The sequence below is a fragment of the Pocillopora damicornis genome, chromosome 4 (genome assembly GCF_964200805.1).
Source record: "Pocillopora damicornis chromosome 4, jaPocDami1.2, whole genome shotgun sequence".
Taxonomy (NCBI): domain Eukaryota; kingdom Metazoa; phylum Cnidaria; class Anthozoa; order Scleractinia; family Pocilloporidae; genus Pocillopora; species Pocillopora damicornis.
The window spans coordinates 1,374,091-1,399,025 of record NC_142673.1 but is presented as its reverse complement, the minus strand read 5'-3'; the positions used below and the strand labels follow the sequence as shown (position 1 = coordinate 1,399,025).

Here is a 24,935-nt window from a genome sequence, read left to right as displayed (position 1 = left end):
ATTTCTTTTAAACCTTTTAGCCGGTTTGCTTGGTCAACATAATATATGCAATTGAAGAAGTCTGAGATTTGGTTGCAATTGAGGATACAACTCATGTTGAAGAGAGAAGAGATAATGCATGGAAGAACACCCCATTTTCTTTTCTGCTTTAATTACGGGCCTAGAAAGTTTACTATTTAAATGTACAGGAGGGCTTAGGTTTTGGTGGCTTACAATTTAAACTAGTCGCATCTTGGAACATCTTGGATGCATCTTGCTGCATCTTGGAACAGATAACGTCCGCACATAAGGATATGTACATATATTCACGCCAAATACAGGCTTTGGTACTTATAGACAAAAAAAATTCACGACCTCCCATTTTTAAATTCCATAATTATACTGCAAAGAACTGAATCAAGCATGGTTGCAAATACAACTTTTAGAACTACTTTACATTGATCATATTTCGTAGGCGCATGGAGCAATCTTTGATTAGCACATCTTGGTCACTCGCACAGTGGTTCCACGACCTCCCATTTTTAAATTCCATAATTATACTGCAAAGAACTGAATCAAGCATGGTTGCAAATAAAACTTTTAGAACTACTTTCATTTTGGTTTACATTGATCATATTTCGTAGACGCATGGAGCAATCTTTGATTAACACATCTTGGTCACTCGCACAGTGGTTCCGAGAGAGAGGCCCTGTCGAAATGATAAGAACTGCCCTAAGAGCTGCGATTTAAGTATAATCATTCTTAAGTTTGAAGTACAGAGGTAATAGAAAAGGAACTTTAACTTTCCTTTAGATTAGAATTCGTAAAAAATAAAGGAAAATTTGGACAGATAAATAAATAGATAAATAATGGATGAAAAGATATGAATGAAGATAAATTGATGAAAACGAACGAGAAATAAAGAAATTAATAAAAATTTAAGTGTAACCTGTGTAATTAGGGGTTGAATGTGTGCTTTTTATAACACCAAATGGCAGACGGGAAACCAGTTGACTATTTACTAGCATGGTGGAACTTTTGAGCGCAGAACAGATAAAAGGCAAATCCAGACAACTGTAAAAGCGTGTCTCGATCCTGGAAGTTCCGCACTGCGAATACCATGCACTCACCCAGCTATGCCTTCTCTACTAGCATCACGTTGGCCCACTGATAAGAAATCAGACTCCAATTTCAAACTTTTCTGAAAAGTAAATGCTTCATCAGGTGCTTACCCCAAAAATATTCCAACTGCACTTTCAAAAAAAATCTTCCAGCAACTCTTTCGAACATGGTCGTTTGTCAGGATCCCTACGATTGAAAAAAGTATGAATAGTTCATCCTTACTACCTCTAACATTTCTATGTCCTTTTTGACCATACACACCATGTCAAAGCAGCCGTAATAAGTTTCTTTGTAGCTTCTGATATATCCTTCGGCAATTTCGGTTCCATTGGCTTAGATCCAATATACAATATGGCCGCTACTGGTTCGAGGTGATCCAGTGGAGGCTTTCCCGTCAACATTTCCACAACAGTACAACCCACACTCCTTTAGGGAAGAAAGAAACCATTTCTTAGGGACAAGGAATGCACCTTAAACAATTATTTAAATCAATTTTAAAGGTCATACTCTCATGAAAGTTAATCCTCTCTTTCATGAAATCAGATCGGGGAAAGGAGTGATAGCCTCGACGTAAAAACAGTCATCGGTGGAATAGGACGAATGCGAAGGAGCAGGTCTATCACAAGTAGTCAGACAGCTAACTACGCAGCATTACCACATTATTCCCTTGCAGCACTCTCTTTCTTTCTCTGTATATGTTTTACTCATCATGAAGACAGTTAAACTTACCAAATGTCTACCTTTCCATCGTATCCACGTCCCCAAAATATCTCTGGCGCCATCCAGTAAGGAGAGCCGCACTGGGAGAGAACAGTGGACTGGGAGAGAAGAGTGGACTTACTCCCGATTTTCTGAGTATGGATAAAAGAGACCAAGAATCTTTTAAGAAACGGACCTTGGCAGGATAAATATTTGAATTTCACACCAAAGTATATTTCTCGCCGAGATCCAAGAGTAGCGGGGTTGGCTAATTTCTTTCAAATAATGCTCTTACCACGTTGCCCTAGAACCAATGACCCCACAGGGCTCCCTACATGTCAAAATCAAAGAGAGTTCCAGACGTTCAGGATGGGGTTTACAAGGAATTATATGCAACATTTGAAATCGACGAATTGCGAGTAAACAAACAAGTTTTCCACCACGAAATGAGAACTCAATTAAATACCGTCAATCACCATCCTACTCACAGAGAGCAAAGCCCTATTTGTGGCGTGTTAAAATTTGTTAAGAATCTCTTCGTGTAATCGCATCCTGGTTCTTCAAAGTAATAAAATCCATCCACAAGTTTTTTATATCTGTTTATCGTGGCTTATCGTCTTCAGCCGGTACATTTTTCAGGAAAAGAAAGTAATGCTGTCTGTTTGTAAGGCTTAAGAAATACATTGTTATGTTATGTCTGATACTGCCCATGTGCATTTCGTGAGAATCCTATTCCCGCAAAATCAACAACATGAAGCGCGCGTTCCGTCGGTATCCGGTCAATTCGCCACCACAACAAACTCGCCAGCACAAAACTCGCCACCACTGAAAGTCAAATTGCCGCCAATGGCGATTTGACTTTTTCGTTACGTGTAGCCTGTCGCATGAAACTTACATCAAATGAAAGCTAAGATGTTGTATTGTCTAGCGAAAAGGGAAAGGGACTCCTAAGTCATGTGTAGCCTCTCAATTACGGGACGTTAACAGTTAAATGAAATAAAACTTGTGGATATCACGGAGGTTATGATCAGCTTGCGTAAAGTGAAACCAGTAATTTTCACCGCGTGATATTTGCCGAGTGATTTTCGCCGATGTTTATGAAATCATATGAAACCTACGTCAAATAAAGGCTAAGAAGTAATAGTATCTTGCGTCAAACAGCGCACACTAATACAAGTTTAAAGAAACAGACGTAGCGTCCTTTCTTTGTTTAAAGCACGTAGAATGTGGACGTGACCTTTAACACGAGTTTTGTCCTTATAAAAACAATTCGTAATCACACCTAGTGAAAATTATATCATATGAAAGCCTGGATTTTGAAAGTTTACTCAATTTTCAGTTTTGATTATGCAAAATGTAGAGTATGGGCGAATTGTGCTGAAAGCGATTTCGCGTTCTCTACGAGTCCATGAAAAGCAACTTTGAGTTCATAGGAATAATAAGTAGTATATTGTCAGCGACGTTCCCTCCGACAGCCGCATTCGAATTTCTCAATCAATATCGTTGCAAAAGGAAGTATAATCGTTAAAGGCTCTTTCTCTCGGTCTCTAAAAGCAGACTTTTTGATCAGGGTGCACACCTTAAAGGTAAATCCCGAAATACCAAACAAAATTTTAACCGTTAAATTTTCCCAATTCTGTGGCGACGATCGATGAGTTAACAAGTGCTCAAATTGCCCAAAATGTGCTTCGAATTGGCTCGAAGGCTTAGTATCTTGACTGGTTATGAAAATTTGGTGTTTGCAGTTGTATGTAAAGCCAAAATATGTACTGAATTATTATAACCTGTCTTTAAGATTCGATTTAGATTTTATTTCGTTCCTTTTTCATTTTTGAGTTATTTTTTTATTTAAAAAAACCTCTTTGTTAGCGTATAGAGTGGTAAGTTGTTCGCACCAATCAGATCGCTGTATTAGGGTATGTATCTCGCACCAATCAAATTGCCACATTGGGGTATGTATAACACACCACTCATATCACAGCATTTGAACATCATGCACCGATCACAGCGTTTGGGTCACATTTTTTTCCTGTAAATAAAGTGGTTTAACAAGAGGACGGAAACGTCATTTCAAAACGGCGCGCGCAGCAAAAATGTCGCTAAGAAACTGGGTCGAGAACGCCGTAGCGTTGTGTTGAAAAGTGATTTAGCAGTCGTTGCAACGAGAATCCTAACCTCGACTTTTTAAAGATCACCAACACCTTTAAATTTTCGGTTTTATAGACCACTCTACGGACAACAAAATTATCTTCGTTGAGAGTTATGTAACAGGCGCAAACAGAGGATAGTTGTAGATACGGCAAGTAAGTTGTTAATATGAATCCACATGGGAAATTAAAATTTGAAATTATTCCATTCCAGTTTAGTCTCGAGTCTGCTAATTCATCTATCAAATTTTGAAGCCCAGTAAATAATTTCTTTATATGAGTTGTGTCGCTGTCAATTCGTTACGTGCTACCCGATTCAGCACTACTCGTTTTCTTCATAATTTTGTAAAGGATAATTTGGAAATCGTCGTTGTTTTTCCCCTTAATTTCTAAATATTCTTCTCAATTATCACCGTACATCTCTTTTGAGCACCACCTTCTTAGAGTTGCAATGTATTTTGAACGGAATTATCAGGAGTTATGAAGAAACCACGTAGAAAACAAGTGACCCAACAATGGAGTTGTTTACGATGAGTTCCTATTTATCCATGAAAGAATGAAATTAGTCACCAACGAAACGGTTAGACTTAGGGATAAAACTTCGTTCCAGTTTAATTTTTTTGTTTAATTCAATTTTTTTTAAACGAATGAAGTCTTTCAAGACTAAATCTAATTAATAGATTTAGAACGCCGTGCCAAAATCAAGTTTATTGCCATTTTATTTTATAGCGAGAGCATGACTTTCTTGTCTTAGTTTCCACCGGCGCTGATAAAACATTTCAAACGTAAAAAAGTGCAAACCCAATCACATTTTTTCATCTCAGACTTCAGTTCGCAGAAGAGTTTTCAATCAAGGTAAAAATGACAATAACAACAAATAACACTGAATAATACAGTAGGTAAGCGTTGTGGTATTTCATTTTGATAAACTTCGACATGAAGCAAGTTTAATTTATTGATGAATTGATGCACGATAAAATTAACAGCATTCCATTCTCAGAGTTTTTCCACACAGGATTAAAGAAATTATCAAAGAAAAGCCCTTTCGCTGTTTTAAGCCTTGCTCAATTACAAGTGTACTGAGCCCTAAAATCTTGGATCCGGCGCTTGCCAACGACTGTGTTTCCTTTCGGTAATTAAGCATAAATATAGCGGTAAATTTTCCCAAAACACACCGAATAAAACAAAGGAAAGGACTGGGTTATCCTAGAAATGAGTTCGGAAATAATTCCAAACAGCATTACCTCATTTACAAGTGCAAACTTTACGCAAACCCCAGGTGTTTTGATCGCGACAGGAAAACCAGCGTTATGACGTCCTGAACTTGTTGAGGAGAACGGCAACGCTAACACCGGAAGTCGAAATTGAGTCGTGTCCAGACTATCCGCGCACTTTCCCGTTCTGAAATGACGTTCCCGTCCTCTTGCTAAATCACTCTAATATTGTCGTGGATCACGGATCTGTGCACAAAGAATTACATTAACTAAAAATTTTGGGCTCATTGGATAAGTGTAATGGTTTGTGGCCTTCGCGTGAGCCTTGTCGATTAAGGTCGAGATTTATCATGATATGAAAGGAACCATTGACATTTTTGAGTCAAAACATGTTTTTTCCGCGCCTTTACTCACAACGCACACACCAGAGAACTTACATTTCATCACGTACTAAGAAAACAACTTCCAAAGTCCAATCAGAACATACACAATCATTGCACTACGAGAACATTAGGCAATTTTTCATTTTCTTGAATAGTATTCCACCAATCAAATTCCGTTTGGCCATCTAGGACTTCGCTCTATCACGTGTCATTTTACTGTAAACAACCCACAGTTTATCACGTATTCTAACTGCATTGTCCAACCCCATTGAAAAAATTGGAACTAAATGCTATTGATAATGAGTTTTCCACGCAATCCTTCCGCGTTTGACTTTTTCTACGATCTAAAGTCGCTTTAAGCTGCCTTGGACTTAACCCGATTGCTTGTTAATTCCATGTAAAACAACCTGCATTTTATTACTTATTTTACACACAGAAGGCAAAGTCCAGAAAGGCAACAACCAATCAAGGAGCCCTCTTTGAAATATCATCCTTTCCTCTTGTTCAGTGTGTCTTCACTTATTCGAGATCGCAAAATATCTTTGGTTAGGGTCTATCAGAGGTACAAAAAAGTTTCTGTTTGCTTTTCTTAGTAAAATTAAGCGGAATTTTATTTTTGAGGTAACTAACTGTAAACGAATAATTTTGATTTTCTCTCTGTTGGAGTAATCACTTTCTCTCTGTTGGCGTAATCACTTTCGCAATCGGTGTTTGGTCTCGTCACGCAACGCGCTCTCTCTCAAACGGGAGATAGAGGGCGTTGTGAGACGAGACCAAACAAAGGCTGAGGAGAAAAAAGTAGGCGTGGCACCGATGCATTTCATTTTACAAGTATTTAGACAATATAGACAGTATAGCACATACTATCTGTGCGAGTTCACATAAATTAGGTTTTTTCCGTCTTTCTTCGATATTTTCGTTTTTTGAAAGTTATACTCTTTTCATTGACACAAATGAAACCATCAAGTACACAAACTGTCTCATCTCAACCCACCCAGCCGAAAAATAACTCTTTCATGCTACGCATGCCTGTTTCTTCTTTGTTACCTTCCGTTGGCTAATTGACTCTTTTAACATTTGGTGGTTTCTCGAGGAATCGTTTATTAAGACATGTTGATAAAGACGTGCTGTTAATATCGCAGTATCCAACTACATTTCAGTCTTCATTTGCGATTCATAAACATGGGCGAAAATTGCTTGGCGAATATCGCTCGGCGAATATCGCTCAGCGAATATAACCCGGCGAAAATCACTCTAGTTTCGCTTAACGCAAACTGATCATAATCTTCGTGATATCAACAAGTTTTATTTTATTTGATGTGGGTTTCACACGACGAGCTACGCATAACGAAAAAGTCAAATCACCACCGGTGGCGATTTCACCTTCAATGGTGGCGAGTTTTGTGGTGTCGAATTGACCGTAAAGCGTTCTGCCGGCTACAAACATGACCAACATCAAATGATACAATTAATATAAAGGATCCTAAATATTACAGAATTGTACCCGAATTATTTTCGATAGTGTGAAGTCTGCCAGTTTAACATTTCCATCTTCATCTAGAAGGACGTTCGATGCTGAGAATATATGAATGAATCAATTACAGATTAATGAAGAGTTCAGAAAATGCACAACATACATTTGACATAAGAGCGGAGTTTACCCCAGCTAAAGTGATTAATATCGATATCAGACATCATCGAATGATCTCTCCCTGAAATTTTATTGTGCATTAAGTACCTAAGTTGTGTGAGGTAAATTTGAAAGACGATTGCAAAGAAAGACCACGTGTGAGGAAGACAAAGACTGGCATCTAAAGACAATTATTTGCATGATAGCTAACCAATGTATTCATCTACTGCACCTTTGATGTCCCTATGAATAATTTTTTTGGAATGTAGATAAGATGCTCCTTCCAACATTTGCTTGGTGTACTTCCACGACTCTATTTCAGGGAGAGATTTTTTCTCCTTTATGCGACGAGCCAATGAGCCCTATCAATAGATTAAAAAAATGCTTAGCGTGAATAGTTGCTTTCGTATATTAAGGAAATTATTGGCAATTTATAACCCATTGGTATAAACTAAAACAGTGAGTTAAAATCAGATAGCACTAGAAGATAATTTAACTCATTGATTCCAGTAACGATTACAATATTTTCGGGCGCAAATTCCGGGAGAGTTGCTCTCAGTAAAATAGCAAAGTATATTCGGAGTTTGAGTAGCCGATCAGAGCTCGCCTTCAACGCTATCCACTGTTTTAGTATATACTAATAGGTTTTTCATGGAACTGGATCATTGGATGATGCAATTCAAGAGTTTTCGCTGGCATAGCCATCATGGGTTATGAGCCATGAATACGAGTTACACCGAAAGTGATTATGCACATTCCGTTTGTTCTTACAAATTTGAGTTGAGAAGATTTATCTATAATTTGGGGCGTTTTTAATTAAACAATTAATCCCCTCGCGCTTGTTGGATACGAGATTATTATACCCAACTTGACCCTAAAGGCCTCGTTGGCTATCTATCAACTCACATCCAACGTGCAATCGTGGAATGATATCTACATATATTTACAAAACTATGAAAAAGTCACCTTTAACTGAGGAATATGATATCAGAGGTTAACCTTTGGAAAGTGTTGATGTGTATGAAGATTTAGGATTGTTCACTGCTAGTGAACTTTCATGGACCAACATGGGGATAAAATAAATGCTGAGGCTAATAGGGTTCTAGGGCTAGTTGAAAGGACTTGCAGGGATTTAAATGACATTGATACCAGGGACTTAAATGACAATGATACTGGGGACTTAAATGACATTGTTACTGTGGAAAACTTTCCTTAACCTTTATTAGAATATTCATGCGAAACTTGGAGCCCACGTACTAAACGTAACATTGATAAATTAAAGGCTGTCCAGCGAAGAGCCACCAGAAGGATTACTAAGTCTGATGATGATTATGATACTTGATCATCTAAGTTAAAATCGCTGTCATTATCTAGTGGGAGGTTCATAAGAGATGTTACATTTTTGTTCAATGTGACTAGTGGACATTACAATATAAATATTTCAAACAAGCTCCTATTCTGTAAGGACGGAAATATAAATCGAAACTTGAGGAAAAATGAGACACAGGACCTTGCACCAAATTTTAAGAGAACTAATGGTTTTAAATATAGCATTTTTAACCGAGTTGTTCATGAATGGAATAGTTTACCTAATCATATTAGAGAATCAAATAGTATTGCAGCCTTTAAAAGGAGCGTTTTAAATTTTATTAAGGATAATTAAAACTCATATTTTTATACTTGTGTATACTTTTCGTACACCTTAATTAGAGGCACATCCTTAGCATGGTGCGTCAGCGCTTTTGGTTGTCTCCTCTTCCATAACGTTTCTTTATTGTGGTGATAAATTTAATTTAATTTATTGTCTATTTGTAATCTAGCGGAGTGAATCTGTCATAAACCAATAAACAGTAGTAATGATGTTAACCAAGGTAGATTGAAGAAATATAGAATCAGAAAAAGTTAATGTTCCCTATCCAGACGTTGCTTAGAGAAAGCATTATCGGCTGTATCCTAAGATATAGTAAAACTTAAGTTTATTTTTATTTCAGTAACACCCCTCATCCTAATTGATAACCATCAAGACTTTAGAACACTCTAAAGGTTATTATCATTCATGAACTTCAGAAGCAATTAATATTGCTCTTCTTTAAACTTACCCCTCTCATCAATTCCATAAATATGAAGACAAAATCGTCTTTCTCAGCGCTTCCATAATAGGCGACGAGTCGTTTGTGTCTGATCTCTCTTAAAGTGTTGATTTCATTTTTGAGTTCCACCAGACCCTGGAATTTCGAAAGTAGCAAATTTTTCAGAATAAATTATTTCTTCGTAAATTCGAAGAAAAGGGTCATTTGAATTAATAGACGAATTTTTGATGCAGTAGTAAACTGTACAGCTAAAAATCTGACGTTTTCTTAAAAGAAAACATTTACATCAAAGGATACAAGACTAACCTTATCCGATAGAGTGTTACGCTCTATCCTCACTTTTTTTGCGGCACACGGGACTCCATATTTTTCAAGTGCATTATACTCATACACCTAAAAAAATTACCCACATTAAATCGTTTATTGATGTCGAAACAAAAATCAACTACCTTAGAAGGATATACACAACCTCTCTACTTTACAAACAGTATTGTCTTTGCAACAAGAATGGAGTGTGCCTACGGCGAGGGTACCCTGTAAAAAAGTAAGTTTGTTCTCCGTTGGAATTGTTGCAATGTGGCACGTGACTTTCTCACTTACTTCAGTAGAAATGATATTGCAAGACCCCTTTTACCATTTACCGATGACTAAGAATAGCTTCAAATTTGCGTCGAATCCTTCAAATTTCATTTTATGTTATACTCCATCAAATATTATAAAAAAGTTTGGATGTGATGCGGCTGTCATTGGTTGAGAGAACGTGCTCTAGGAGAGTTTATATAATAAGCTCAGTTATGCACGCATTCTGATTGGTTCTCACTTGATCTATTGGAGGACAGACGTATAGACGACGTCATCATTAAAACTTTTTTTTAATTCTTTATTATATAAAACAAATAGATCCCAAGTTGCCGTGCGTCTGTTCAGTAATGGATCACAGAGCATAAAGTTAAATTAAATAGAGCATAGATCTCCGCTAAAGCTGTTACGCAATCTGCCAAATTGTACTATGTCCGAACATTTCCCGGACTTCTCTCAATTTTTTTTTTTCCCGTTAATTGAAGGTGAACTTTCGAAACGAGCAAGCCGGCAGATGAAAGAACCAAACAAAGATTTGTAAACATGCCGAGCACCGAAGTTTGGGTTATCATAACATAACCAGAGACGGAAATCCTCAAAGGGAAAACGAAATGTACAGTCCGAGTTTTGAAGGTTTCCACGCCCAGTTAGATTTCACGTTTACGTACGGAAGTAAAAATCAAACACAGCTAACACTCGTACAGTAAGTATAGTTTCGTGTTCAAAAACAAAACAGAACGAAACAGGAATGATAAAAGATATGACTAACAAGCATAGCAGTTAAAATTCATACTAATCATGAACCATGTTGTGGTCCATCGCGGCTAGCTTATCATTGCGATCTCCGGTTATCGCAGTGAAGAAGCCTTACATCGGCCGCCCTTCAAGTGTTGTTCGAGTGAACAACAAAGACCTTGCTCTAATATCATTTCCGATGCGTGAAATGGAAGGCCACATCAGTCACAGCAGGCCACTTTTACGGCGCTGTCATCCCGAGCAATTTTTTATGTTCCTGTGAATTCGGCTGTCGTTTATTCATAAAACACAAGCCTTGAACAGTTTGTTTCAGTTTCTGATTGTCATGTGAAAAAACTTCCGTGTTTTTATGAGCTTCGATTCGGCTGGATTTCACTGAACATGTCACTTTCAGATTCTGTATTAAAGACTTCAAAACTTCAGGCTAAATTGTTAAATTCGACCTGCCGAACTATTTCAGTCTGTTCCAATTTAGTTATAAAGCTACTGTAAAAATTTCCTTGTGCGCACCACGTAGATTTCATAGTCGCTATCAAGTAAATTTTGTCGTCTCAAGATAGAACACCACAAATACACAAGGAAATTTCTACAGTAACTTTACAACCATCCTTTTTCTTTTAAAAGCTTAAAGCTCAGTAGATTCAGTCGTATCGGTCATTGTTAAAACTGTCTTTGTTTTGTTGCTACTTTTCGACACAGGAAAAGTATGTCAGACAAAAATGTTCACCAAAAAATAAATATTTCTTTGCCAGCTTCAATAATGACAAATAATCAAGTTTAGATGATAAAACAAAGGATTATTTTGTCAGAAATGCCGTAAGTCTAGCATATTCGTTACATGAGGTCACACAACTCGGGAAATATTCACAGTGGAAATTTTTGTATATTTGAGCGGTCGAACAAAAAAATCACTTCTCGAAAACTAAAATAAATTTTTTACTAAAAAACTGCACCACAATTATTAGAACATATTGTGCTACAAAACACGAAAGTAGGAGTGAAAGCAAAGTTTGGGTGACTTGCTGCTGTTTGTCTAATGCATGCTGACATTAGCTCTTAAAACTTTTTGTTTTTGTTTTCATATTATTGTGCTGAAAAATACAGCTGAAGCAATAATTTGAAATCTACATTAAAAACCCAGTATTATCCTTGGTATTATCTGTGATTAACTTCTGAAGCAATAATTTGCCTTGTTTCTCCAAATTAAAGGCAATATTAATATCTGCATCATATATTTGAAGTGTCCTTGGGAAATTGTTAATAGTCAGTGGATGGTTATTGTCACGAGTTTTTCTTTGTAAAACTTGTTTGCATGGTCAGTGATTCTATCTAGAGTCCGTGAATTCCAATACCCACAATATTTGATAATGGAAAAAACAAATGCTATTAAAAAATGTGGCACAACAGAGAATATGAATGGTTGTAATTTCAGCATCTGCGTGATTTGCTTCGAAGGGGACAGTTGATAACTGTTGTTCAGAAATATGCCATATCACATTGTTTTCCATTAATATGTACACCTTTGAGTTTAAATAAGACATTTGGATTTTGATAAAGACCTTGAAAATAGTTTATCAGCTTTAAGGTGTTAACTTCTAACAGTACACAAGTTCCTTAAGGATGGGCATACCATATGAATCTCTACCATGAGAATCAAATATCTTAAACTTACCATCACCATTACAGTAGAAACCTACTGTAGTACTAAGGATTGTTAAAAAAAAAGGACTTACAATTTTTTCCCAGCAAAGCCTGCATAGCATTAGCAAATGACATACAACAATTGAAATCTTGTACTTCACAAGTACCATGTATAGTACCAGTATAGCTTAGACTATATTGAAGCTGATAATTAATATTAAACACTATTATCATTTCAGGTACTTCTATTAACAGTAACTAGGATTTCCTGGATAGACTAGATAGACCTGAATAAAATTCATTACCAATGTTCATGATATTTACTAAGTCCATTGAGGATACAATACCATTTCCCATACACATTGTGTACCAGCATCTAACCCAAATATTGCCTCATTGTCTTGATTGAAAGGAGCTTGAATTGTTTTAGTAGAATTAATAACAGGACCAGGGTTTGTTTCTATATCCCCAGATAGATTGGACTTAAAATGATTTACCCTGTGATTCAGATTTTTATAAACATTTGGTACTGAATTAGACCTCCATGCATTCGACTGCTTTGGCTTTGGACTTTTTATTACATGTGGATATTGGTTCTGAATTTTCAGTATCCTGTAATTGTTAGACTTTCGATATTTTCTCCTAACTGCACAAGAGGGATATTTCGTTGTTCCTTTATTCTCACATCTGATTCCATGTGCATATATTTTCTCACGAGCTTTATTTGTAAAAAGATGCATTCGGTATGATTTTTCTGATGTAGGTTCGCAGTAAACGTCTTAGCTTCCAGGATTTCTTCAAAATAGTTAAATTCTTTTCTTTGGTATTCTGCTGGGCTCACGATCACAAACACGAATACCATGTGTGCGAGGGCGATTAAAATAAAAAATTTTTCGAGTAGAGATCTACAGTTACAGACTGTATTCATTGAAAAAGCTTCATCATTGCTATCATAAAGCTTATTATCACATACAATAACGGATAACTGAGCAGCTTTCTCAAAGACGTTACATTCATCGAAGCTATTCACGGCAGCTATTGTTGAAGACATCAACAACTTTACATAGAAATTAGCCTACAGGACAATTGCGTAACCAATAGATAAACACAATAACATCATACACAAAAAACGCAGGATTTTGGATCACGTATTTACTAAAAAAAAAGAATATCCATACAACTACAATGAAAACAAACATATGATTCACCTTTCTGATCGTGAAATTAATACCATTCGCACTGTTATCGTACCTACGTTCCTTGGCATTAAGTGAATCCAACATGGCGTTTTTCTTCACAAGCAGTTTGCATCCGTTAGAGTTTAGTTTTTCAGTCTCACGGTTGTGTTGTTCAATAGATTCCATAGAGTATAAGGAGTTTGGTTTCAGATTTAAGAGTTTTGCTTTTTTCAAAAAGTGTACGTTTTTCACCTTGGACATTGGCATATTTGGCACATGTTTAGGGCACATAGATGAAGACAACATTTAATGTATTTTGACATATGAACATCAAATTAATTGGTGTCCACATAATGTACAAAGCAAGAATATAAATACTTTAGCTTTATAGGTTAAAAAATAAAAATAAGAGAGTTGTGCAGACCATATCTTACTTTTTATCCTCCTCTGGATATTTATTCAAATAACATATTAGTCACTATCAGTTTCAACCATTCTCACTTTCCACTGAGCTTGTGGAAAGATAATAACCTCAGTATTTCTCTGAATGAAGAAAGGAAAGCCTGCCCTCCTACCACAGATTGTTCTTTTGTGCATTATCAGTACAAATCTGGTCTTAATTGCACACGAAGGTGATTGTTCCAGGTAGGCTAACCCTATAAATTAGTTGTGAAAATTTCTTGAACCTGTTGTTGTATGAATGTTTAACTCAATTTTAACTCACTAACCTAAACTGAATAAAAAGAAACTTGAGACTTATTTGATCTCCTTTTGGGGCGTGCATCAGAATTTCGAAGTCATTGCAGGCTTGAACTACAGAGCCCAGTTGTTCGAAGGCCAATTAACACTAACTCGAGGTTAAATTTACACCAAGGTTTCTTTATTCTTTGATTGACGAGTGCTTTTGGGATAATTTTCTGTATCCTTTTTAAAGCATCCAATAATTATATTCTAGAAAAAAAGAATGAAACTGAATTTTCCTTTAAAGCTTCCAGCTCTGAAATCAGTTTTCTCACAAACCTTGAGTTATCTTAACCCAGCTTTGAACAACCCAGCCCAGGTGCGCAGGAAATCTGCATGTGCAAGTGTTTTCAACATATAAAACCGGGATATTGACCACTTTCAATGACTTTACTATCGGGTACCATAGAGGTACAGGCAGGTGTTGTAAAAAAGTTTGCCTAGCTTTTACATTAGTACACATTTCTTTTTCTAAGAATCCTGTATATCCAGCCTATACTGAATTCTAATTTTTCAACCGAATTTTATTTTATTTTGAATATTCTTAGATCTCCTGGTATCAGTTAATATTCATGTAATTAGAATAATTACATGAAATCTTGTAGATGTATGGCACAGTAGTTTTTCCTCTGATCCTCCTAACATTTTATTGCGGGTAGGGATGGTATTGTTACAAAAGTATAGTCAAATTAAAGTTTTTCTACGCAGACTATGCATCAAATTTATGAATAAAATGTTGTATCCTTCTTAAAACTAGTTTATCAGAATTAGAACGAGTTACCAGCCACAAGTATGGCTTTCACAATCATAGTTTTCCGGGTTGAAAAAAATCTCTGCCTACTACAATCCTCAGTTCCTTTGCCCCAACAGCCCAACCTCGTCAAAACATTGCCAACAGGAGCAATTAGCAAATTAATGATACCAACAAGAGAGCCTATTCCCACATACACCCCCCTCAATCCTGTTAGCTTATTACATGGGGTATATGACAATGACATGAAAAATTTTCCATTTCCCTGACTAATTATTTTGTAATGGTGTTTACAAGTTGTAGAAAATGGTTGGGTTGAAATATACTGAATACAAAGAATTGCCAGTAGATACTCAAATGAACACCTTTTACATATCAATAAAAATGCTAACATGATGCAACAACTCCACCTTCCAGTAGATTCAATTATTTGCAAACATGAGAAAACACCATCTAAAAATTTTCAACCTATTTAATATGGCCAATAACAAAATCAACTCAACTTTAAAACTAAAGAGGAAACTTGATTGATGTTTGGAATTTATTTTTGTGATGTAAAAATGAAATCCAGGTATTACATGTATCTCAAGATTTCTTAAAGACACCCACATTATATGCAGTTCCAGCAGAGGTTACCAAATTAAATAACAGAAAAAAAATCTCAAAAAGACGCCATATATTTCCAGCTAGAGGACAACCATGAAATAATAGCCAAAAGAGGAAAAGTTTTTAAAAAAATTACAGGTTCAAACACGAGTTGAAATTACTTTTCCTTTTAATTTTTACACTAAACTGAGGAAGTTGAAAAACAATGGGGCAAGCAGTCATACCTGGCAACTTTAAGAGATATGAGAGAAGCCCAAACGATTCTGGCGTATTGTTTTACTGACTCACTGTTCACACGTGTATATTCTTCAATCAACCGGCGAAGTAGTTTCAATTTTGGCTCATTTTCCCAAACCAAAATTATCAGTCACACTCAATAGGATATAATTTCAACTGACGCTGACATCATACACTTCATCTAAGGAAAAAAAGATTTCCCATCTCTTCTCTCTACTCTTCTACAGCCAGTGCTGAAGAGTTTTATTACAGTTTTTATCACAATGAGGAGCTAGAAAATAAACTGACAAGAGCTCCGCTTTTAGGGTTGGCTAAATCTATATATTAAATACATGAGCCTCCATTTGGCAAGAAATATGCTCCTATATTTGTCTTTGGACATTGTCTGTTCCTCGAAGCTCACGGTTTTTTCTGGACCATCTCTCTTGGGCAACTATTCGCTTCTTGGAACAGATAATGTCCGCCAAGAAATTTGGAGGCTGTTGTTCATTTATCAACATTAACCCTTGTCAAGATAGGATCAATCTTATCTTGCCCTTGTACTTCTCAGATTGCAATATAATTGTTACTCTGTAATCTAGAGATCGTGACTCCAACTTCCACTAAGTTAGAACTAACTCGACCTCAGTGTTGATTGAACAATAGGGCTACTCTTTCAGATTGCTCAATTTCAATGAGAAGCACATTGTAACCAACGATTACAGTTTATCAAGTCTCACAAAACAGTCATGATATTTTCTGGCATTTATTTTCTTTTACGGCAAATCCTCGATTACAATAAAAGTTAACATACCTCTCCGATAGTTCCCTTTCCAAGACATTCGCTCAGTGTCCCCCATTCTAATAAAAGCATAGAAGAAAGCAAAGTCTCTTTGTTATTATATTATAAATGATGCTTTTTAATAAACATTGTTCTTGGACAATTCTCACAAAAAAACAAACTTATTCCCAATGCTTTGTGTAATATCTTAGACTCAAAATACTCAGTGATACATGATAAACTGAGCTCCCTTTATTCAAAGAGGCATAACAAAAAGAAAAAAACAAAAATAAACACTTCACAGCACTAACCTTTAAAGGAAGCAGAGTCAGATTCCAGTGACAAAGATTTGCTCTGAAAGAAAACATTTGCATAAGGATACCAAATTTCACTTTGGAGCTAAACGGTTAACAGTGCCAGCATTATACTTAGAAAATGATCACCGCCCTAAAAATGTAAATTCTACAATAAATGAAGGACATTCTTCATATTCCGTAGTGCATCTGATATTAACAAACATATTCCTTACCTTTGCTTCCTCTTGATCAAATCCTTGGACCAGTAATGTAATGGAAGCATAAAAGAAAGCAGAGTCTCTTTGTTACCGTTTTATTAACAACACTTTTTACTAAACGTTGTTCTTGGACATTTCTCACAAAAACAAACTTATTCCCAATTCTTCAATTAATATCTTGGACTTAAAATGCTCAGTGATGCATAATAAACTGAGTTCCCTTTATTCAAAAATTTCTCTCTCACCTCTTCATAAAATACTGTACCAACAACACTTGCAAGGCAATGGAAGAGTAAGGAAAAGCACAGTTTGCACAAGTTCAACCGCACTATATGAGCCCATGACTATGACATGTTCTTAATTGTGAGCTATTAATATAACAGTTCTTTTGACATGTAGGACATAACAATGAAGTGTAGATTTCAAGATGCACATACTGATGGCCTTAACAGCTGCAAAATACTGAACAAAAATAAACACTTCACAACACTAACCTTTCAAGGAAGCAGAAACAGATTCCAGTAACAAAGATTTGCTCTGAAAGAAAACATTTGCATAAGGATACCAAATTTCACTTTGGAACTAAACGGTTAACAGTGCCAGCATTATACTTAGAGTATGATCAGCACTCTTAAAAATTTAAATGCTACAATAAATGAGGGTCATTCTTCATATTCAATAGTGCATCAGATATTAACAAACATATTCCTTACCTTTGCTTCCTCTTGATCAAATCCTCGGACTAGTAATGTAATGGAAGCATAGAAGAAAGCAAAGTCTCTTTGTTACCATTTTATAAATGACACTTTTTACTAAACATTGCACTTTGACATTTCTCACAAAAAACAATCTTATTCCCAATTCTTCATTTAATATCTTGGACTCAAAATACTCAGTGATACAAGAAAAACTGAGTTCCCTTTCTTTTAGTATAGAATTAAACAATTTCTCTCTCACCTCTTCAAAAAAATACTTTCCAACAACACTTGCAAGGCATAGGAAGAGTAAGGAAAAGCACACTTTGCACAATGAAGTGCAGATATCAAGATGCACATACTGATGGACTAAACACCTGAGAAAGACAAAACTTAAGAAAACACTACAAGACACTAACCTTTAGAGGACATGGCACCAGATTCCACTACAGATGAATCATGCTGAAAGAAAATGTTTGCATAAGGATATCAAATTTCACTTTGCAGCTTAACTGTTGACAGTGCCAGCATTATACTAAGAATATGATTGCTGCTCTAAAAAATGTAAATGCTTCAATAAATGAGGGACATTCTTCATATTCCATGGTGCATCAGATATAGACAAACATATTCCTTACCTTTGCTACTTCTTGATCAAATGCTTGGACATGTAACTTTAGAGAAGCATAGAAGAAAGCAAAGTCTCTTTGTTACCATTTAATAAACAATAATTTTTACTAAACACTGCTCTTGGACATTTCTCACAAAAAACAATCTTATTCCCAATTCTTCATGTAATATCTTGGACTCAAAATACTCAGTGATGCATGATAAGCTTGGTTCCCTTTCTACTAGTATAGAATTAAGATATTTCTCTCTCAACTCTTCAAAAAATTTTGTGCCAAAGGTAGGAAATTACAGTTCTTACAAGGTTTGCCATATGGTATGTACTCATAGCCGTGACATGTTATCAATTGCAACTTATGGGTACAAGAGTACTTTTTTTTAAGTAGGTCTTAAGTGTCTGAAAGTTGAAGCACACACACACACACACACACATCTATATATAAATTTTTTTCATAGTACAGTGCTCGATACGTAAAAGTAGAGCATGATATAGACTGATATATCACAGGGCGTGAAATTGCGCCTAATACAGGCGCCAATGCAACTAAATTTTTTACTTTGGTGACCAAATCCTGAAAATTAGTCACCAAATTGGCGACTAGAAAGTTTCATCATAACCTTACCAATAGATATGGTGAATTAAAAAGATTTGCAAAGATAAATCTGTGGCAAACTTCCTCATTAAGTTTGTTTCCAAAATGCAGAACATGCATCTCAATTGATAACTAGACACCATCTTGGATTTAGGTGAGCTTGAAGGTTGCATATCATCCATCCTAGTGTCCACTTTGTAGCACATTAAGGATCTTTCCCCTAACTTAATTTTGGAGGGTTTATCTAGTATGCTGACAGCGTAAAAAAAAGGTTTTGTTTGTCTTTGAACATAACGACCAACTTTTTTTGAATTGCCTACCCCTCTGAAGAATTTAGGAGCCAAGTGGCTATCAGAAAAAAAGATTAATTTCACGCCTTGTATCAGGATTTTATAAATCCCCTGATGAGTGACTAATCCCGAAAGAGGCTTGTATTTATCTATTTATCTATATATATCTATTTATAATTATATATATATATATATATATATATATATAATTATATATGTATGTATGTATGTATATCTGTTTCTATCTATATCTATCTATTATCTATCTATATATGTTGCAATAGGGGAAAAAACAGAGAAACTACTTTCATCCATACAAGCCTGTTTTGTGATTGCTTACACATCTAGGGATTTTATTGTTAAGAATATTTGTACCATCATTTATATACTTTATAAATTTGCATAACAATACTTCAATTGTTACACAATAAAGTTTTGTTTCTGTGCCAGCATGAAGACAGGAGTTCATTATGTTTATTGAGTGATGATAATTCAAGTGGGCAAACGATGAATAATTTTTCTTTGAGGCAGAGGTTGCATCTTTTGCTTGCCCTGTTGTAGGGTGATCTTGATGAAAGGATGCACCATAAAATAAAGAGGTTAATGTTATTTTCTTTAAAGTTTGGTAGAGTTTCTGAGTTTTGTGTGTTGGAATAATGCAGTGTGGTTTCTGTATCTAGTCTTGAAGTCCTTTTCTGTAAGTCTGATGTATGTTTCAGTGGTGCTGTTGTCCTTATGTGTGACAGTGGCTTTGTAGATTAGAGATGACTGGAGGCAGTTCCATTCTGTGTGGCATGTCTTCTTTCAGCAGTTGCAAGTTGTGGTGAGCAGTCACAAAACAGGCTTGTAGGGATGAAAGTATAGTCTCTCTGTTTTTTTCCCCCTATCACAACATATATCATGCTCTACTCCTACATATCAAGCACTGGAAAACAGAAAAATCAATACACAGACTTTCTATATATATATATATATAACTAACTGCAGACAGTACTGTTTCGGCCTTCTGGGCCTCATCAGTGCAGTGCTGATGCTAGGATGGAGGTAAGGCTATATAGCCACCCCAAGTGATCTCACACGTGTGGTATCATCTAAGCCATGCCAGAGTGCTCAAACTAGATAAACTAGTGAGCATGCCAATAAGGGGCAAGATGTTTGACTTTCAAGCATCTCCTCCAAAATACTTTACAGAGAGTTTCATTCCTGTAAAGAAATTCCTTCAACCACTCTGGCTAAATTAAATGATGAATACCCTAACATCTCTGTTGACTGGAAAGAAATCTATTTATAAGTCTTTAATGTTACTTTGGACACAAAAGTGAGAGTATTTCAATATAAATTTTCATATAAACAAACTCTTTTCAAAATCAAGATTGCTTGCAAAGTTGTATATCTGTTGGTGTAAGCTACATTATACAAAACTATCTTTAAAAGCTTTAAGGCTAAATTGAGAGCCACTTGTGAAAAAGAATTTTTGATTGCCCAAAGAAACAGTTCACTAGTAAAACATTACGAAAAGTGGAAATCTTTTATTCCAGAATTAGTATAAGTAGCTCCCCTTTATACCAATTTACCATTAGTTTAGTTAAATAAAAATTGTATCATGCCATGCAAACTCATATGCTGTTTCTTTATTTTGTGTAATAAGCTGGTTTTTTCTACTTCCCTGCTCTCCACAGAATTATGTACTACAGAGCAAATGCAATTTTAGCATTGTAATGATGTTTAGTGTTTTAAGTAATGTTACTTTTGGTACATTGTTTGGTGTAAGTATTGTGAATAAAATAAGTGCTGTTAAGTATTGTTACTACTGTAAGTAGTACTAGTTTTTGAAAGTAAAATTTAGTTTTGTAAAGTAACGCAAGAACATAAATGTCAGTAATATTTATATTATAAGTAATGTTTGTATTATAAGTAACTCCATTGGTTCCAGTACTTATTCTTAGATAGCTGTTTACAAACATAAAAAGAAAAGCTTGCTTAATATATGCAATTTTATTTACCTTAAATTCCCATGCCATTCTTGCTTGAATCAACACTTATCGTGTTAGCTGGTAAAGAAAACAATATCCTTAATGTACCAAATTACTTTTGGGGATATTTAAACAATGCAAAAAAAGAGACTTCCTCAAAGAGTATATTCACTAAAATATCAGGAAAAGACAAGAGATTATAATCGGCAAGAATTAAGACATGAGAACTGAAAATGAACCCGACTTCAAGTGACAGTATACCCAGAAATGGCAAATATGCATCGTATGTCATGTAGTAAATAACCTTCTTTAAATGGTACATAAACCCAAATTCAGTAGAAGCCTAGACTGAAATTCAAACTACTCCGTTTTCAAAACTAGACCACTTCAATCAGTCATGAAAATAATCTACATTCCATTTTGGACAAGCAAGCACAGGTTTAAGAGAACGAACCAGAGGATACACCGATCGGGCCACCCCGAAGCAGGGGCAAAGACGCATGACATCATCATCACGCGATATTCATGACGCACAATGGCCAGAAGTTTGATCACCTTGTAATAAAAATTCAGTGGAAGCATAGATTGAAATTCAAACTACTCCATTTTCAAAAGTAGACCACTTCAATCAGTCAAGAAAATAATCTACATTCCCTTTTGAACAAGCGAGCACGGGTTTAAGAGAACGAACCGGAGGATACACCGATCGGGCCATCCTGAAGAAGGGGCAAAGAAGCATGACAACATCGTCACGTGATATTCATGACGCACAATGGCCAGAAGTTCTGAACTTTGCGTTAGATCATCGTGTAATAAAATAAGTTGCAATATTTAGGGCAAGAACTATGCATCGTGTCTCTGGAGACATCCTCACGTATGAACTGGATGGAAATTTTCTTTTGGGGCGTAACGAATTAGGGGTTGCAGGGAGGAAACAGTAACGCGATGAATGTTGATACACCTTTCACTTTACAAGGCTAGAGTAGAATATTGGGTTATAAGCTGCAATCGTTTGCAAACACAATAAAAATGAGGACAAGCCTATTTGGTGAAGTTTTACTGTAAGCGAACTCAAGCCGAGGCTTAAGGCATCCGAAGACCCGAAGGTTTGGAAAACGAGCAAACAAGCAACTTTATGCGCGTAAACATACATCGCTAAGGTTAATAAATGAACCTAGGAAACCAAGTTGATGGTTACAATAAGGTTTATAACAACTTCAGGAAAAATAGTAAAAACTCAAACTGTATTAGGAACTCAGAGTATTCCATTTTCGCATTCTGCATTACAAGACAAAAAAAGCGGCCTCATGACGCACTTATATTCACAACTGTGCGTTGGTAACCATTTAAAGGGCGGCAGTGATAGTTTCGCAAGCTTATGGAATCCTCGGCTAGAAAGATGGTGTCTTTGTGCCTAAGTGGTTTTTTCAATCTACAGAGATTTCGAAAAATATTGATTTAAGCGTTTTCAAGATTGTTAGGTCGAGTCTTTCGCTCCTGACATCGAGAAATCGACTCGAAGGCAACTTCATAATCAATGAAAAACAATGGTTCAGTTACACACCTTCAGCCTGTATGAGTCGAAGAGAGCTGATTTATCCGTATCTCAACCGACAAGTTCCACTAAAAACCCAAATTCAAGAATTACAAATAGCAGCGGCGGCGGCGGAATTATCGGTTATGTCCTCGTGTACCGGTACACAAAGGAACGAAACATTGACGAACTGCGTCACAACTCCATGTATGGATATGAAAACAATAGGAATTCCCCCGTGTACCGGTACACCAGGACAGCCCCGAATTATCAAACTCGAACTGAATACCACTGACATGCGCAGTAACTAAATCTTAAAAATAGCCAAACGACACAGCGGTAAAATGAGTGCATCCGCCCGGCGGCATTACGGAATCGCGCCCATTGAAAAGCGTCGCCTGAGAAAAGTGGGGTACCCATGATGCTTTGCGGGCGCAATGACCTAGGAATGAGGTTGCAAACGCTCACCGCCAACTCCGGTCACTTTAGATCTGAATTGACAAATTCCCAAACGGGAGTTGTAAAATTTCGCTTTGCGTCCGTTTAGAGACAATGGAGATACAATTGGAGCAATTAGCATTGTTTCAAAGTGACGAAATGCTCTTTTCGTCGGTAGAGAGCGAGGGCTGCGTTTGCATATCAAAAGAGCGTGAAGTGTTCATCCGTTATGAGCGTGAGCGTGCACCTACGTGGAGCGGGAATCTACAACGTATACTTAAGCTTTTCGAAAAGTGATTAGACTACCGACGTGTTATCTGAAACTGACGGCAATAACGGGCCAAAAAGGAAGGTAAAATTCCGCACAGCCCCACACTACATTATACGTTCAGTTCTTGGATAGAGTGGCAAAAACAATACTTTACCATTGGGAAAACAGATTTGTTTTACGATAGTATGGGGCAGTACGGAAATTTTACTAAAAGGAATATTTCTGTGATGTTTTGCTTTCTTGGCGAAGTTGATGGTCGAACCTCGCAAATCTGCCGCATTTGAGTCTTAACACAAATTGAAAACCCGGCATTTGAAAGGTAATTTAATTTTACATCTGACCGATTTTTAAACAATATAACCTAATCAAGATAACGCCACTAATTACGTCTATTCTTCTTCGATGAAAAGCGCTACGTTTCGGTTGTCTGCACAAGAAACAATACTTTCGAACACTGCGTACACGGGGGATTACATGATTGACAGTCGGATTGACAGGCCTGCGTGAAGTTACGCATGCTCTCTTTCTCTTTTCTAGCTTATTTGCATTTTCCCGTGCGACGTTTTTCAATGGGCGCGATTCTGTAATGGGATATCGCACTTTCGAGGAGCGATTTGTGATTCCAGCGTGAATGAAGTTTGCCTAAGAACGAACAGAACATCGTTTTACACTTTTTGGGACTGATATTGATATAATCCGACCGGAAATTTTTTTTAATGGAATTTTTTCTCATGGAAAAGTCTGAAGGGTAAGTAGAATTATTTTAGACATAGTTCAACCAAAGCTGATTTAAATTTATCCAGACAGGTTATTACGTGTTCCCGTTCCATTCAGCAATTTTATCTACAAAACGCATTTCATCATCGGTATTTGTTCAGTACATGCTTTAAACTTACGTCGTCGATTTACGTCGTCGATTTACGTCGTCGATGTAAACTCTTGTGGTAGTAAAAGCTGTTTTACAATCGAAATTAGGGTAAAATTTCCGCACAGCCCCATACTACATTATGCATTCAGTTCTTGGATAGAGAAAACAACGACAAAAACAATACATTGCCATTGGGAAAACAGATTTGTTTAAGAATAGTATGGGGCTGTGCGGAAATTTTACCCAAGCATTTCCGGATCATGTGTACTATAGGTGGACTCGGTCGACATATCGGGCGACAGTCGACCGACATATCGGTCGACTATCGGTCGACTATCGGTCGACTATCGGTCGACTATCGGTCGACTATCGGTCGACAATCGACCGACTATCGGTCGACGGTCGACCGACTATCGGTCGACTGTCGACCGATAGTCGGTCGATTGTCGACCGATAAATGTGTCGACCGATATAGTCTTAAACCATCGATACTCGACCGATACATGACCAATACATGACCGGTACTTGACCGATACATGACCGATACTTGACCGATACATGACCGATACTTGACCGTTACTTGACCGATACTTGACCGATACTTGACCGATACTTGACC

General features: G+C 36.5%; 1 protein-coding gene across 4 annotated transcripts; it reads right to left on the bottom strand.

The window, feature by feature from the left end:
* Positions 1-358: 358 nt before the first annotated feature.
* On the bottom strand, positions 359-23,010 carry LOC149046390 (uncharacterized). Of its 4 annotated transcripts, XM_089203185.1 has the most exons (15): positions 22,770-23,010; positions 21,236-21,283; positions 18,361-18,396; positions 18,142-18,184; positions 17,741-17,769; positions 17,522-17,564; positions 16,547-16,593; positions 9,571-9,657; positions 9,274-9,399; positions 7,407-7,536; positions 7,049-7,119; positions 1,831-1,952; positions 1,363-1,527; positions 1,212-1,287; positions 359-688 (listed from the first exon to the last, which is right to left on the bottom strand). In XM_089203185.1, the coding sequence occupies exons 2-14, from the start codon at positions 21,251-21,253 to the stop codon at positions 1,236-1,238; spliced, it is 969 nt and encodes a 322-aa protein (XP_089059311.1). In that variant the 5' UTR covers positions 21,254-21,283; positions 22,770-23,010; the 3' UTR covers positions 359-688; positions 1,212-1,235. The 4 variants fall into 4 exon arrangements, with proteins under 4 accessions (XP_089059311.1, XP_089059312.1, XP_089059313.1 ...); XM_089203186.1 differs by lacking the exon at positions 18,361-18,396 and having other exon boundaries at positions 22,770-23,009; XM_089203187.1 differs by lacking the exons at positions 17,522-17,564; positions 17,741-17,769 and having other exon boundaries at positions 22,770-23,007.
* Between the last annotated feature and the right edge of the window lie 1,925 nt (positions 23,011-24,935).